The sequence below is a fragment of the Nyctereutes procyonoides genome, unplaced genomic scaffold, assembly GCF_905146905.1.
Source record: "Nyctereutes procyonoides isolate TBG_1078 unplaced genomic scaffold, NYPRO_anot_genome, whole genome shotgun sequence".
NCBI classification, from domain to species: Eukaryota; Metazoa; Chordata; class Mammalia; order Carnivora; family Canidae; genus Nyctereutes; species Nyctereutes procyonoides.
In genome coordinates this window covers 53,383,654-53,400,346 of record NW_026575020.1, presented here as the reverse complement: position 1 = coordinate 53,400,346, position 16,693 = coordinate 53,383,654, and the positions used below count along the sequence as shown (strand labels likewise).

Below are 16,693 nucleotides of genomic sequence, written 5' to 3'. Positions count from 1 at the left end.
TCCCCCTTCACCGTGTGCTTTGCCGTGACTCAGCCGTGCTCTTTATTTTTTATTTTTTTTTTTTAAATTTTTTTTTATTTATTTATGATAGTCACAGAGAGAGAGAGAGAGAGAGGCGGAGACACAGGCAGAGGGAGAAGCAGGCTCCATGCACCGGGAGCCTGACGTGGGACTCGATCCCGGGTCTCCAGGATCGCGCCCTGGGCCAAAGGCAGGCGCCAAACCGCTGCGCCACCCAGGGATCCCTCAGCCGTGCTCTTTAAACTCGGCCCCAGAATCTGGAGGCCATCATATTGGGTCATTAAGGATCAGTCTATGGACCAAATGGCACTCAGGAGTGGTTGTCTATTTTAAAATGTTGTTTTTTCTCTTGCTACCAAATGATTGCTAAGATATCTAGAAAACGTTTTTGTCGGCTTTTCTTTGGGCTTAGCGTTAAAAAAAAAATTCTAAAGCTTCTAGTTCAGAGTGTCAGGAAATCTGGAAAGTGTGGGTTATCTCGTGACCTAGGACCATCGCCCATCGTCCTGAATGTGTAGAGTCTCTTTCAGGGGTAGGTGGGAGCAGAGGGGAGCTCACATAGGTGGCCTAGTGAACAAACTTCAGTCTGGGTCCCTTCGGTGGAAAGTATGATTTCATGTGAAGGTAGTTTATAGTACGGTACACTTGCAAATAAAAAAGAAATAAAGTCACTAAAAAGCAGTGTTTGCTTCTTGCTTTCTGGTATAGACAGGCAATTACAGCAGCAAAGATAGAGGCCAATTTATCTGACATACAGAGGAACGTACACATTCACAAAGACAGAGCTTATTTGAAGGCAAAGGCAGTTTTAGCAATTTCATCTCAATACTGGACATGCAGGAATTACACGTTAAGAAGAATAACATTCAAAATACCACAGGAATAATAAAAATAGCTTGCGTGCATACCTATTCCTGACATATTAAAAACATCAATCACATCACGTCACTGACAGTGTTTTTGCAGGCGGGGCTGCTGAAGGCTTCTCTGGATGTCCCCAGTTTCCTTGTCAGGAGCATGGAAGGAGAAAGAAAACTCAGTAAAGCCTTCCTGGGAGGGTAGGAGGGGGCCCAAAGGTTCGGATTTCCTGACCCCCCCCCCACCGTCCAGGAGGAGGATGCAAACCATGTCAGTGCTGCTCAGAAGAACAGAGAGGGGTGACGGGCCGTGTGAGTGCCCGTGTAGGACGGGCTTTCAATCTCCCACGATAGTGATTGATGTACTATTTGTAGAAACCCACTGTCATTCCCTGGTGAGTGGCAGCCAGGGAGTGATGGACAGATTACTAGGAAAGACGCCACACGCGTTAAACTATCACCGAACATGTTGTCAGAGTCAGCCCCGTACTCTCTTCTTTCTTGCTGACATGATTCTCAGGCTGTTGGAAGGTGGAATGGAGATATTTACTTATTTTTTTTATTCCTGGAGAAATGGCTTCCAAATCATTCCGGAGAGTCGGATTGTCTGCTTTGGGCTTGCCATGGGATAGGGTGAGCGTGGAGGCCGCTCACAGCATTTGGTTGTGTTGGCCGGGCTGGCGGATTCTCTCCTCCTCCAAACCGATGGGAAAGCAGCCTCCGTTAGCTGGTTGCTCTTATTAGGAACCGTTTTCTTCCATTCAGCTGCGCCGTGGCCCGCTCCTGTCTGAGGCCACACCACTAGCAGAAGCTGGGGGGTGGAAGGGGGCGGGAATGAGGCCTGGCTCTGCATCATCCACCAGGGGGATGGATGCCTCTGCTGACTATTTCCTTCAGAATTGGTTCCCACTTTCTCATTTTGTGAAAACTAAGGTGTGCCTTGCTATTGTTTAAAGGTGGGCATTGCGGACTTCTCAAGAGAAGCCATTTAAAAAATTTCAGCGTAGGTATATGTTTCCATAAACCTTAGAGAACACTGTTTTGAAAGACGGGTGGACGAGATGGCTAAAGGACATGGACTCAGATGAGCTAGATTTTTAGAATGTGAGACTCCCTGCTCACAGGTGCCCTGTCTCCTCTCTTGACGTTACCCGAGGACCTCTGGAGCTCAGCTGACTTTGCATTCCTGAAGGCCGCCTCTGACATTAGGCTTCGCCGCTGACACAGTCTGTCACTTCAGTGCCTTGCTTTGGCGCTTCTCCAGCAATGAGGGTTGACTTCATTGATCCTGGAGGCAGTTAAGGAGGCCCTTGAAATCCCAAATCCTCTGAAAACCCATTTCCACGTTGACCCAACAGCCCAGAACCATGTTGCTGATGGCAAACCAGATTTTGTATCTGCTCCATTGGACCAGAAATACTCTGTTTGAGGTTGAGGAGGGATGGGTTTCCCCGGCTGCAAAGACCGCCCCCAGCAGCAGCCACATGCAGCATGGTTGAGGATGTTGTCACCTCTCAGCCCACAGGCCCTTTAGAGTGAGGAGAATGCAAAAGAAGGTCATGTGAAGGTGCAGAGGAAAGGAAAAATGAACCGTCTGTGGTTAGTTGCCTCCCAGAGCACGCCTGTGGTAAATACTATAGTGCCTAGCCACCTGGGAGTTTGGAAGATTCAGGAGACTATTTTAAGCTGCTAAAAAGCATTTCAGCTGAAGCCAAACAAAGTGAGTCTTTATCCAATCTGAGTCTTTGCTCCAGAAGTATCTGGATTGCAGATGGGCCAGCACAGCTCTCTTCCCCATCGCATACTGGCAGGTACTTAAAAAGCACACAAAAGGAGTTGATGTAGATATCCTGAACCATGGAAATGCATTGTAGCGGGATGATGGACAAGGGGAAGACTTCTTTTATGGTGGAGAGCCTCTTTGTGGAGGTGTGCTCATGCCTGAGGAAGAGAACTGCAGTTCATTTTCTTGGTGGCCAAGCATCTCCACTTCCCCCAAAGTGTTCAACCTCAGATTTATATTAAGAATCATGGAGGCACAAAGCTATACTAATCAAAATAGTATGGTATTGGCATAAAAGCAGACCAATAGATCAGTGGAGCAGCATAGAGCGCCCACAGATAAACCCACATATACATGGTCAGCTATGACAAAAGAGCCAAGAACCGACAATGGGGAAAGGACAGTCTCTTCAATACATGGTGTTGAGAAAACTGGACAGCCACATGCAAAAAAAAATTGGACCTCTTACACCAAAGACAAAAATAAACTCAAAATGGATTAGAGACCTAAAAGTAAGACCAGAAACCATAAAACTCCTAGAAGAAAACATAGTAAGCTCCTTGACATTGGTCTTGGCAATGATTTTTTTTTAAAGATTTTTATTTATTTATTTGGAGAGGGAGAAAGAGAGAGAGGGAATACAAGGGGGAGGGAGAAGCAGGCTCCCCACTGAGCCACGAGCCCAATGCAGGGCTCGATCCCGGGACTCTGGGATCATGACCTGAGCCGAAGGCAGACACTTAACTGACTGAGCCCCCAAGTGCCCCTTGGCAATGATTTTTTTGTATTTGATACCCAAAGCAAAGGCAACAAAAGCAAAAATAAATGAGTGGGACTACGTGAAGTTAAAAAGCTGCTACAAGGCAAAGAACAGAATGAAACAGCAGCCCACTGACTGGGAGAAAACATTTGCAAATCATATCTTTGATAAGGGGTTAGCATCCAAAATATATAATGAACTCATAAAACTTAATAACAACAGACATTTGATTAACAAGTGGGCAGAGGATCTGAGTAGATATTTTTCCAAAGAAGACATACAGATAGCTATCAGGTACATGAAAAGATGCTCAGCATCACTCATCATTAGGGAAATGCAAATCAGAGCCACAATGAGATACCATCTCACATTTGTCAGAATAGCAATTATCCAGAAGACAAGCAAGAGATACTGGCGAGGATGTGAAGAGAGAACCCTTCTGCACTGTTGGTAGGAATGTCAGTTGGTGCAGTCCCTTGAAAAACATTATGGAGGTTCCTCAAAAAATTAAAAATAGAACTACCCTATGGTCCAACCGTCACACTTCTGGGTATTTATCCATCCAAAGGAAATGAAAACAGGCTCTCAAAGAGGTATCTGCACCCCCATATTCATTGCAGCATTATTTATGATAGCCAAGACCTAGAAACAATGGACGAATGGATAAAGAAAATGAGATATACATATATATCTCACGTATATCTCATATATAATATATATGTGATATATATATAACATGTGATATATATGTGATATATAGACACACACGCTAGAATATTCAGCTATAAAAAAAGAATGAAATCTTGCCATTTGCGACAACATGAATAGATCTTGAGGGCATTATGCTAAGTGAAATAAGTCAGAGAAAGATAAATATGATATGATTTCACTTATGTGTGGAATCTAAAACAAAAGAACCCACCAAACCAAGCTCATAGATACAGGTGACAGACTGGTGGCTTCCAGAGGCAGGAAGTGGGGTGGGGGTGAAATGGATGAAGACGCTCAAAAAAAAATAGATTTCCAGCTCTAAAATATGTAAGTCAAGGGGATATAAGGTACAGCATGGCTGCTATAGTTAATAATACTGTATTGCCTATTTGGAAGTTCCTGACAGTAAATCTTAAAAGTTCTCATCACAAGAAACAAAGAATTCTGGAACTAGGTATGGTGATGGATGGTCATACCACCTGGACTTGCTGTGGTGCTCATTTGCATTTGTGTGCAAACATCAAGTCGTTATGTTGTATAGTATACCTGAAACAAATATAATGTCTGTCAATTATACCTCAATGGAAAAAAAAAAAGCAACACAGTGGGGAAGAAATGTCTGTTAGGATCTGTCTTCTGTGGGTATCCATTTGAAAATTATATTGAGCGATTTTTCTGCAAAGAAATTGTGTGTTTTTCCTTGTGCAGAACTATTGCCGTTAGCAGAACATGTGCTTCCAGTTGGTTGACTAGTGGGGATGATTTGTAATTTTGCCAACTTTACTTTTTTTTTTTTAAATTGAAGTGGCCTGCTATTTGCAGGGACAGCAGGGTGGGGCAGGAATGCAGTCGACGACCTGGCACGGAGTCTTTGCGTGAAAAATTGGCTTATACACGACATCCCCTCCCATTTAAAAAAAAAAAAAAAAGAAAGGAAAGAGTGTATATCCCTTGACTTTAAATGAGTTAGTCAAATTATAGTTCTGTCCCTCCATTGAAAGCCTTGGAGAATCCCTGCATTGGAAGTCTTGCCTACAAGATGTAGAAGGCGGATTGTGTGTGAGTACGTGTGCATCACGTGTGTGTGCCACACGTGGGCTCCACTGCGTCACCTGTGTGCACTGCATCACCGGGGTACCTGTGCCTGAGAGCACAAAGTGTGGTGAGCCTTAGGAGACTGTCCCTTTGTCCCGAGAAATAGGATGCCGGTGAATGTTGAGTAAACAACCAGGCCTCGGTTATGTCGTCAGAGAACCACTTGGGTTTCTTGTTGAAAATAATACCCATGGGGAAAAATATCTGCCCTCTCAGTGATGGCCACAATCCCTCGCTTGGGGACAGGAACCTCCATGGGAACTGGTACCCCAACCATCAGCGAGGAAGGGGGAGCACCCCAGGAGTGGCATTGCTGCTCCTTCGAGGTGCCTGGTGCATGGACAGGGAGCCCTGGAGGGCAGACGTGGGTGAGCTTGCAGGTCGTCCGGTAGAGCTAACCGTGGGTCCTCCTCTTTTGAGACTAGCAGTTTTCCTCAGGGACCCTGTTCTGGTCACTTTGCAATCTGATCTTTGTAAGGTCCTGGGACAACTGTGTCTCCTGTGTTTAGGGTTATGACTGTCTGATTTGGTAAACCACAGCTCAGCTGCCTTTCTTCCTTCCATGACTGCCCTGCAAGGGACCTGCTCTGTTGCTTAAGCAATCGGAGGCCCCAGTCACCGAATAATGGGAGAGGGCAAGGCTGTGGCACGCCATTTCAGATTTCTCTTGGAGTAGATCTTGCGTTAGGCTCCTCAACAGGCTTTCCTAGCAAGGACAGGGCCATTTTATGTCTGACCAGTGCTGGTAGGCCCAGGGGCAGACGTGAGCCACCTCTCCTCACCAGACACCAGTATCCTGGCAAAGGGGTCTTCTCTCCCTCTTCCGTCCTCTCAGTAATACCAGGGGAGAGGAGGGATGAAAAGCTAAAGCATCTCTCCCTTCCTCTCCAAACACCTGATTGGGTCTGTGTGATCCATCTCCTGCTGAAAATCTCCGTCCGTCCGACAGGAGGCAGACGCCCACGGAACCCAGGGAGCAAGCCACAGCGTTTCACTTGTCATACTCACTTTTAATCCCAGGGGAATCAGTAGTTTTATATTCAGCTTGCTCAAGTCTTGGCTAATGTTTAACTCTGTTTTGAAGCAACAGCCCAGATACATGCAACCTGACACATCCAAGGGAGAAAACTAGCTGATCAGCCTGTGCTCGGTCACTGAGGAGTTAACGGAGGGACAGTGGCCAGTAGGGGTGGGGGACATGAACACTTGTCCCGCAGTTGCTATTCCCAACCCTAACCGGTCTGCTGACTCAGGTAATAGACCCATGAAAGCTTTTCGGCTGTGAAGTAGAATATAATCCCCGGTGCCTGCTTTCCAGATGAGCTGCTAGGGAAAAAAAAAATGAGACTCGGCCTGTGGGAACGTTCCAAGAAATCCACATATTAGAAGGAGAATAACCAGTGAGGTGAAGATTTGCTCTGATAGGATATTTGATAGAGAACTTGATGTTTTTTGAACCTGGTAGAAATGGGGATCAGACAAGTGACCAAATATAAATTATTACTTACAAAGCTCAAATGCTTGGCTTGCCACCTGTGGTGATTTTTACGATGCCACATGGTCCAGAAACACTAATGGGACCTTCCCAACCGTATATGGAGCCTTTCGATGATTCTCTTGCCACCTTCCTTCAACTAGGCAGGAGTTCATTTCTGCCTTCCCTCCTCACTTAGCTGTCTTGAACAGTCACACTTGGAGCTGAAGAGGAACATGCATCCCCACAGACATTCCTTCCTACCTCTCTCAATGACCAGACTGTACACTTGGCCGGCACGGTGCTCCTATCTAGCAATCAACACTTGCATGCTGCCGTGGGGAGGAGGTTAAATCTGTGTAAGCAAATAGACTCCAGTTCACCGCCAGCTCTGGAAGTCTCACTCACCAGCCCACATTTTCTTCTCTGCATAGCATTTGTGATAGATAAGTAAATCCATGCAAGAAATAAAAAAAATAAAAGAGGTATAGTTTAAAAATGAGTCTGCGGGAAAAGCTGCTACCCGCAGTGCGTGCAGTCAAATCCCACCATATAACTTAAGGAGAGGTCAGCTACAGGTTCTGCTCAGCACTTGCTAGCAGCCTCAGCTAATCGAGAGTAAGGATTCCTCTTCTTCCTCTTCCCCTGCTGCCTCCTGCCTCCTCCTCTTTCTTCTTCCAAAAACAAAGGAAGGAAATGCAGTGTCCTCTATCCCCCAGTGGCCTTCTCCTTGTCCACCCAGACTGTCCCAAGCTATGGCACGAACTCCACGTTCGATAGTCCTCAACCCTCTGTGTTACCGAAACACAAACCAGCATCATTCAACACAGGCCACAGTGTCACATTCTCTCTCCTGATAGCTCTCTCACCAGATCCACTGAGGTTTAACCAGCTCTTAATTACCCATGTTCATGGGTAGGTTAAATAGTAGCTCGCATGATCCAAATGATCAGCTGCCCTCACATCAATGGAGTGGCATTACTTTTTGTTCTCTCCCAGCATCCAGCAGATTTATGTTCATAATTAAATGTTGAGTTGAGGCTAAGCTTACATATTGGAATTAAAATCGTATTAACATTTAAATTGAAACGCTTATTCCCTCTTTCGGAAGAAAGAAAACCACCAGAAAGCAAGTTATCCTTGAAAGAGGTATTTCAAGAAGTAGAGGATTCCTTTTCATAGAGAAGCAACCTGCCTGCTGATTTGGACAGAATTATAGCTTCAGCCTTAAAGGCCCGTTAGAATGATCATCGTGCTGATGAGCACCGACTGTATACCTGGATATGCATTTTGTTTGAAGACTTTAGATGGCTGCTGTGGGCCGTGGCCTCCTTGGAGGCAGTGTCTGATTGCAGGGGCCTGAATGCTACAGAGTGAGTCTGTCTTCCCTGAAATTATTTCCACCAGTTCTTGGTCCCTTGGAATCACTTCCCTAAGTAAAAACAAACAAACAAACAAAAATCAGCATTTATTCAAAGGCCCTGGGACATCTCATATTATTAGTAATGGTAAAGTTGGGTTTAAAGCATTTCCTTCCAAATCTCTGCTTGTTTTTATGGCAGAGGAGGGGGAGGAGGAGGAGTCACCTTCTATCAGTCACCACCTGCATGGCTAGGAAGTCCTGAGCGGAACTTGTAGCCAACCTTTCCCTCAGTGATGGCCAGAGATTTTACTGCATGCACTTCTGGGTCACAGCTTTCCTTAGGGTTTCATCTTATAATTGTACCTCTTTTAACTTTTGCACGGATTTACTTATCTATCGTAAATATTACTGAACACGCTTATCTAGGCTGCAGAAGTGCTCCAGGGAATGAGGTGGCATGAGTAATATAGACAGAATGAAGGCAGCACATTACCAGCGAGAGCCACAGGTAGAGAGTTCTTACTCATCCTGTCAAACAGCCCTTGCTCAGGGAGCCAGGAGAGGAAAGCTCATTTTTACGATAAAATCTATATGTGAGACACTAAGAGCGAGGCTTTCATAGAAACCCAGAGATGATGGCATCGTTGCAAACACCTGAGTGTGTATTTCTTCCTGCCCTGGAAATGGTGATCAGTGAAAGGGGCACCATCTCTTTTCTTAGCATTTGTACGTGAGCCCATCTACCATTTCAGGGACAGAAAAATGTCACTGGCGGTGTGAAGTGCCTGTCTGTGATGACCGTGCTTGAGGAAGAGCTCAGAGCATCTGTAGCATTAAAGGTGGATGTCTAATGCATCTACCCTGGGCGAGGAAGGTGGCACAGGTGTACCTGAGAGGCACGGGACTCCCTCCGACACTCCTACCTGTGCACCTGCTCTGGGCTACATATTGTGGGGCTGGCGGACATGTTCATGTTTTAGGGACTGGGTCCCCAGGTCTTTAGGGCACTGATTTTTTTTTTTTTTTTTTTTTAGTGCCTTGCTTTGTTTCAACTCCTTAAAAAAGAAAAAAAAAACATAGAGGAGTCATTGAACTGTATGTAGTTCCATCTTCTTTCATTAGGAAGCCATGTCTGGCATTTAAAAAAAAAAAAGAATTTCATGGTTTCTCGTAAAGGTGTAATTTTGCTTTATTCTTTTTCATTTATTTTCATGGTGGGGAAAATAAAATGCTTTCCCCTTGAGTATCGAGAATCGTGGTCCATTTTTTGCCTTTCGTATTGGTGATTTCCTCCACTCTCCCCTTCCATGGCTCCCTAAGAAAGACTAAAGCAAATTAAGAAAAAAATGCAATCTTATTACAAAGCAGGCTTTGTCTTGGTAAATACAATAATGGATGACCCCAACCATTTAAGTCCTTTTGGATAAATGTATAATTCTTTGATTATATCTTAAGAAGAGAAAACACATGAATTTATGTTCTGGGTCCTCAAATATCTTCTTGATCTAACTCACCTGATATTAGTAAGGCTAATACCCAGGGTGGGGTGGGGGGGGGCAGAGAGGGGTTTGAGATACTGGGAGCTTTAAGGAGACCTCCTTAAGAAAAAAAAATACAAAAGCATCTTACTTTTACGATTTTTTACAAAAACATGTGATCATGTGAAAATACTGGCCAAGCATGAGAGATCCCTGAAGCTTAAACTTTATTGGCTTCATGGCAAGTCCATTTCTGCGGGTACCATATTGTAATAAACGTCCACCTATACTAGGCACACTTCAATCTGCTACTCGTGTACTTTTGAACACAGGAAACATAGGTAGTGACTACACAGGGACTAGAGAAGAGTAGAATAGATAAGTATAAATATAAGACCACAAGATTACATATTAGGTTTTAAACACGCAGATAGACTTTTCTATTTTTGTTGAGCTTCACCATTTCTACAGATCAGACCCAAGCGTGATCTCTTCTTCTCCTGACTTGGAATTGTCTGCCTGCATTTAAATGTTCATTTTAAGTGGGGGGAGGGGTGTCATCAATTTAATACATTATCATTCACTCAGACACTGTTCTCTGATTGGACTCATGCTGAGCAATTTCCTATTCTAGAAGCCAGGTGTGATGGGTGGGAGGAAGGAAAGGGGGCAGGGGGGAGGGAGCACTTGCCACTTGGCAGAGCTTGGCGTTTTATTTATTTATTTTTCAGGCAGTTCAGATACTGGTCTGGAGGTCTCCATTGAGGAGGGTCCTCTGGGTCTCCGTGGTCTCATTCAGCCGGGATTTGTCCTGCTTACTGTCACTCCGTTCCCCGTCATCTGGGCCGCTCACCTTGACCAAGCAGAGGACATTCTGGAAGCTCTTCTTGAAGTTGTCAGACAAGAAGGCATACAGGATAGGGTTGGCACAGCTGTTGGCATAGGTGAGGACCACCACAAAGTCGAACATGCCTTTAAGGGCTGGTGTGGGACTGATGGCCACAGAGACAGAGGAGACATTGAATATATAGAAGGGAAGCCAGCAGAAAATGAACACAGCCACCACTATGGACACCATCCGGGTGACCTTCTTCTCAGACTTTTTCCTCTTGGAGGAACCCACGCGGATCCCAGAGGACTTCACCTTGATGATAATGAACAGGTAGCAAAGACAAATGATGGTGAGGGGCACCAGGAACCCCAAGATGAAGGTGTAGATGATGAACCCTGTGTACCATGCCCCAGATTCACCTGGCCAGTTGATGGTACAGCTGCTTCTCCCCCATTGGTTGCTCCGAAGCCCAGCGTATATCATGATAGGCAAGATGACCAGCAGGGAGACTCCCCACACGGCCACATTGACCATCTTGGCCGTTCGGGGTCTCCTCCACTTGGCCGACTTGATGGGGTGGACCACAGCCAGGTATCGATCGATGCTCATGACCGTCAAGCAGAAAATGCTGGTGAACTGATTGATGCCATCCACAGTCATGACCACCCGGCAAATGGCCTTGCCAAAGGGCCAGTGGACCAGAGCCACCTGCATGGCCAGGAAGGGCAGACCCAGCATGAAGAGCTCATCTGCGATGGCCAGGTTGAGGATGTAAATGTTGGTGATGGTCTTCATCTTGGCATAGCGGAGGATGACATAAATGACAAGTGTGTTGCCACACAATCCAATGATGCAGACCACAAAATATATGAATGTGAGGACTGCATTGCTGGTCAGGTCATAGTATGGCTCTGTCTGGTTTGAGCTGTTGGCCGCCACCACAGAGCCATCGAGGTCAAAAGGAGGGGAGACCCAAGTGTGGCTCCCATTGAGTAGCTCATACTCCATATCCATGGCTGCCTTACACTCTTAGGCTAGTTCCAGCCAGCCAGAGATCGTATTCTCACCTTAATGTGTCCTGAAGGCAAAGGATCCGGTGTGACATCTGCAAGGAAAACAGGAAGATGGGCCCATCAGTCAGAGGCTACTTAGGCTTTCACCAGCCTTCCACGTTTCTGATTTACTCTCTCAGACTCTTCAGTTGAGAAGTGTGTTATCTGTCTACCTCAACATTAGAGCGACCAGCCCATTCTCCTCAGGATGCTGACTTTTTGAGTTGTTTTTCCAACGGGGGGAGGGGGAAGGGTTTGGGTTAAGTCATCATAGTTTATCTTGTCATCTCTGGTGACGCACATGTGGGAGATGGCTGTGGCTGCAAAATGCACACATACACACACAAAAAAACAAAACAAAACAAAACAACAACCCGTACTTTGATTCCTAAGAAGTTGACTGGTCCAGACAGTAAAAAGGCAGAGTGTGAAGTCCAGCCCCTGACTCAGAGGGACCTGACACCGGCATTCTTGGCCTGCTCTCGGTGAGGACATCTCCGCTGACTTGCTGACTGCTTTGGAGTCTTTCCATTCTGAAAGCCCCAGAATGGAAAAATCCTGGACTTTAGAGGTAAAACAAACCAGGGTTCCACCACGAAGCCTATGTGACCTCGTGTCAGGCGCTTAACCACTCTGACTCTCGTTGGTTAATGCGCACGTCAGGAAGGTTAAGGGATGAAATGTGTGTGGAAATGCCTACCGTTGTGCTAGGCTCATAGGACTCAAAAAACCTCATCTTTCCCCCTTTTGTCCTCTACCGTCTCATTTATCTGTAATTTACCAAAAACTGCCCACATAATGAACAAGTTTATGGTCTTAAATATTAAAAATAAAAATCTGGCTGGCTTTTATATTTCAAACGCATGATTTAGTTTATTTTGTTTCTTCTGTTTTCGTTTCTCCAATACCCAGTGCTTGACCTCCACATGCTTCAGAGAGTCCCTCAGGGGGATACTGCTCCAGAATGCTCATCTTCTAACACTCAGGCCGATTTGCCTAGGATCCCACCAATTAAGGAGGAAAATAGGAGCCAGGCCTGAAGGAAGCAGGCTCATTCACAGAAGTGAATTCCAAACAGGACCGTTGCTCATTTACACTCATTAGCCCTTTGATCTTCCCACCCGTCCTATGAAGTAACCATCCCCATTTTACAGATGAGAAACCGAGGCTTAGGGAGTTGAAGCAATTTGCTCCCAGTCCCTATATATAACTGGTGGAACTGAGATTTAAACACGGGACACCCGACCCTGCTGCACTTTTCACAGCATCCTATCTGCTGCTCAGTGGGCTGGAAAACGAGTGGCAGATAATTAGACTTCGGTTTAAAACAGCTGACTCCTGTTTGACCATCATGCTGGGAAAGTAACTGTAACACTACCGGCTTGGCCTAAGATCTAAAACAATCGCTCATCACATAAGTAAATGAATATCTACTGTCATGCAAAAATCAGCACCGGTGGGGCGGGGAGGTGGGGGGGCTTCTTTTTCTGCACTCCAGGGATACAGGAATGAACAGGACAGGGCTGATGCTCTCCAAGAGGTGACAATTTAGGAGGGGAGACAGGCAAGGAAGCCAGCTCATCTAGGGTGTGAATTGTGTGGAGAAGTGAACGCAGGGTTTAAGAATGCCTTCCTTGGGGCTCCTTGGGGCTCCTTGGTGGCTCAGTGGTTAAGCGTCTGCCTTGGGCACAGGTCATGATTCTGGAGTCCTGGGATCGAGCCCCCCCTCTACGGGTTCCTTGTTCGGTGGGGAATCTGCTTCTCCCTCTCCTTCTGCCCCTCCCACACTCATGTTCTCTTTCTCTCTCAAATAAATAAATAAAAAAGAATGCTTCCTCTTCTGGAGGATTCAGAGGAGGCTTCATAACAGTAATATTTGGGCTGAGTCTTGAATATATGAAGAGTGAAGCAGGAAGGGCAGGAAGGAGGTCATTCTGGGAAGAGAGAAGATGGTAAAGGCATAGTGTGCCCAGCATACAGTGATTCCCAATTCACTTGGCAGACACATTTCTCCGGAGCAGGGCACTTTCCCTGGTGCCTGAGTGAAGATTGGAGATTGCTCCTTTATGCTTGGAGAGATTGCTAATGAGCTAGGGGGGACTTCACCAGCAACAAGTACTCCACGATCCTTGGCCACCTTTGCCTCTGATTCATTCTGCACTGCCAGGCGCATTGTTTATCCTCTCCATACTAATTTCCTTACCAGACTGGTCTGGGTTTTGTGGCTGACCTTTCTGCTAAGTACTTTGGGGACCCTGGTTTAATGTCTGCATTGGTTGAAAAGCATAAGCTGGCAGCCTTTAAAAACAAACGTTAGGGCACCAGGGTGGCTCAGCGGCGGAGCGTCTGCCTTTGGCTCAGGTCATGATCCCGGGGTCCTGGGATCGAGTCAAGCATCAAGTCAGGCTCCCTGTGGGGCGCCTACTTCTCCCTTTGCCTGTGTCTCTGCCTCTCTCTCTGTGTCTCTCATGAGTAAATAAATAATTTTTTGAAAAGTTATAAAGAAACCATTTTGGGTATCCCTGGGTTAATTTGGGTTGTTTCCACTATTTTTCTGTCTTATCGGTACTTTAATTCTACAGACCCAGAATCCTATTGAAGCCGCCTGCACTAGAGCATACATTAATCACAAGCACTTTCAGGGGCCCATCTGTGTACTAGGCAAGGTCACACTCCAATGTCTGGGTGAGTCTGAAGACCGGTGAGGGGCAAAAGCTCTGCCTAGAGTTTTGGGGATAGGGATGATGATGGTGCAGGTGAGTGAGGGAAGGTCAAACGCTGACCTCCAGCCCTAACTCTGCCTTTTTGGCTAGAGTCTCACTCAGTGGGATGGACTTGCACCTGGGGTCACTGTTTTTCTAAATAGGCTAAGAAGCAGTAATAGCGCGCAGAGCTTTGTGAAAGGGGCAGAGGGGGTAAGCTGGGCAGCCAGTCCAGAGTGGGGAGGCTCCTCCAAGGAAGAAATGAGTTTAAATCACAGTGACTCTGATTGCATTAACAATGAAGTCTGCTGCCCCAGGTCTCCGAGGGACTTCTGCTTCATTTGGGCCCCGGGGAAAGTGGAGCCCAATGCCAGGCAATCAATACTTGTTGGATTGCAGTTCGATTACACGCACAAGGAAGTTTGGTTTTCTGCTTGCTTTATTTTTCCAGCCTAACACTTCCAGACACTGGAAATGGCTGGTTGTCGGTTTTCCTCTGAGTCTGAGTCTGGGCTGTGTTGGAGAGGAGGGGGAGAGTGGTCTGACGCATCCCTTCCACTTCCCAGAGCCTAAGAATTAAGCGTGGGGATGGGGTCTGAGCATCAGGAGCGGTGCTAAATCTTGTTGGCCTCCAGCCTTTCCTTTCTCACCTGCAGTCCACCCCCGCGCTCCCCCCCCCCCCATTCATTCCCCACAGCCACTTCTCCAGTGACCTGCTAAACGGGGAAGGTTTCGGGGGAGCCAGAGCTGAGCCCAGTAGGGGAAGGAGAGACAATAGCCAGGTGCGGGCCACCGCGGCGCTAGAGCGCCCAAGGGAAGCCGAGGCGGCGCTGGCCGAAGGGCCGAGGGGAGAGGTGAAGGCTCAGGACAGTCCATCCGCTTCCCCCGCGCTGGCACAGATAAGCCTCACCACCCAACTCCAAGGCTCGCAGATCCAAGGATTTCCTAAAGAATTCCCTGCTCTTTCCAGGTGACGAGTGTGTGTGGGGGGGATTAAAGACTGCTGTGCCAGCACCTCAGTTTCTAAATGCAGAGTGGGGGGTGGCGAGGCACCAGGGACGCTGGGAGCCGGGAGCCGGCCACAGCTGCTTGGGGACTTGGCCAGCGCCCCGCGGGCTCAGGCCACTGAGCGATTCGTCTTTCCAAACATAGGCAAACTGCCCTCTGCTTCTGGGCTCCAGGGGAGCGGACCCTAGACCCTTCGGGTTCTGTCCCCCAGGCGGGGAAAGGAAGAATGGGGAAGCGCTCCCTTTGCCCCGCCGCCACCAGCCGCTGCCAGCTCGGATCTGGGGATGGAAGCCCGCAGGGGCCCCCAGCAGGGCTCGCTGGACGCCCCCTCCCACCCCAGCGGCCTGGCTCTCCTCGGTGGTGGCTCTTCTGCAGGTGGCTGGGAGAGAAGTTGTCCCCGTCGCAGCCACCACCTAGACGAGTGGGCTGGGGGACGAGGACTGGACGAGGGCGCACGCCACGCACACCGGCATGCGGTGGCGCGGCCGCATCTGTTCCCGCACACACGACCCGCAGCCCCACTCACGCCGGGACACCTGCGGCCGTTCATTGCCACCAGAATCACCGTCCCCCACCCAGAAGGGAGAACCGCGCACCGGGACCTACTCTCCATCCAGCACACGGAGGTGCGCACCACCACGCAGCGCAGATGCACCCAGGTGCCCAAGTGCGTGTCTCTCTCTCTCTCTCTCTCTCTCTCTCTCTCTTTCTCTCTCTCGATCTGTGTCTCACACACACGCTCACCTTTGCTTTTCCGCTGCAATCCGCTAGCTCGGCTCGCCGGCACCCAGCGACTGTCCCCAACCCAGCCGGGCGCCCAGGCGCGCAGCAGCTCGGCCGGCACCTGGCGCCTGGCGCTCGGCGTCCTGCGCTGCCGGCTGCTCCAGCCCCTCGCGCCGCCCAGAGCCAGGGCCCCGCGGACCCCCCGGACCCCCCGGACCCCCCGGACCCCCGGACCCCCGGCGCCGAGCGCGCACTGGGGCTCGGGGCGCGCGTGGCGGGGCGAGCGCGAGCGCGCCCGGGTGGCTGCGTCGCCGGGACTGGCCCCGCGGAGCCCGGGCCCCTCTGCACATTTCCCCGCGCCCCCCCTCCCCCGGGTTACGTCACAGCAGCTTCGCTCCGCCCGCTGGTCCGTAGGAGGACCGGGCTGAGCCGCGCGGAGAATCCGCCGGGGGCTGCGGGTGGAGCTCACGGGCGGCGGGGGCGTCAGGGGTCGGCGATCCCGGGCCCCCGGACGCTCCCACTCGTGGCAGGCTCACGCGCTGCAGTCCCTCGTATCGCGTTCACGGAATCGCGTGTGTCTCACCCGGCTAGGGCTGCTGGGGTGGCGGCCCAGGTGACCCAGACTCGCCTGGGACCCTGTGCCATCACCTGGGTCGGACAGGTTGGCAAAGCCGTGCCTGCCGTGGGTCATCCCAGGGCGCAGGGCTGGGGGGAGAGCGCCTCGTGCGGGGGGCCGGCTCCCCTCCCTTCCAGGCCATCCAGCCGGCACAGGGGTTCCAGAATTCGGTTCAGGGAGCCGCCAGGGCTCAGCAGAGCAGCACTCCTGCCCCCTCC

The 16,693-nt window shown here is 48.9% G+C and overlaps 1 protein-coding gene across 6 annotated transcripts; it reads right to left on the bottom strand.

The window, feature by feature from the left end:
• Positions 1–697: 697 nt before the first annotated feature.
• SSTR2 (somatostatin receptor 2) lies at positions 698–16,050 on the bottom strand. 6 transcript variants are annotated; one of them, XR_008665552.1, is made up of 4 exons: positions 15,881–16,050; positions 10,396–11,479; positions 6,736–8,133; positions 698–2,166 (listed from the first exon to the last, which is right to left on the bottom strand). XR_008665552.1 is itself a non-coding variant. In XM_055334112.1 (3 exons), the coding sequence occupies exons 2-3, from the start codon at positions 11,386–11,388 to the stop codon at positions 2,814–2,816; spliced, it is 999 nt and encodes a 332-aa protein (XP_055190087.1). In that variant the 5' UTR covers positions 11,389–11,479; positions 15,881–16,050; the 3' UTR covers positions 698–2,813. The 6 variants fall into 6 exon arrangements, 3 of the variants coding, with proteins under 3 accessions (XP_055190087.1, XP_055190078.1, XP_055190065.1); XR_008665549.1 differs by having other exon boundaries at positions 698–2,819; positions 7,979–8,133; XR_008665554.1 differs by lacking the exon at positions 698–2,166 and adding an exon at positions 2,926–4,063 and having other exon boundaries at positions 7,979–8,133.
• Between the last annotated feature and the right edge of the window lie 643 nt (positions 16,051–16,693).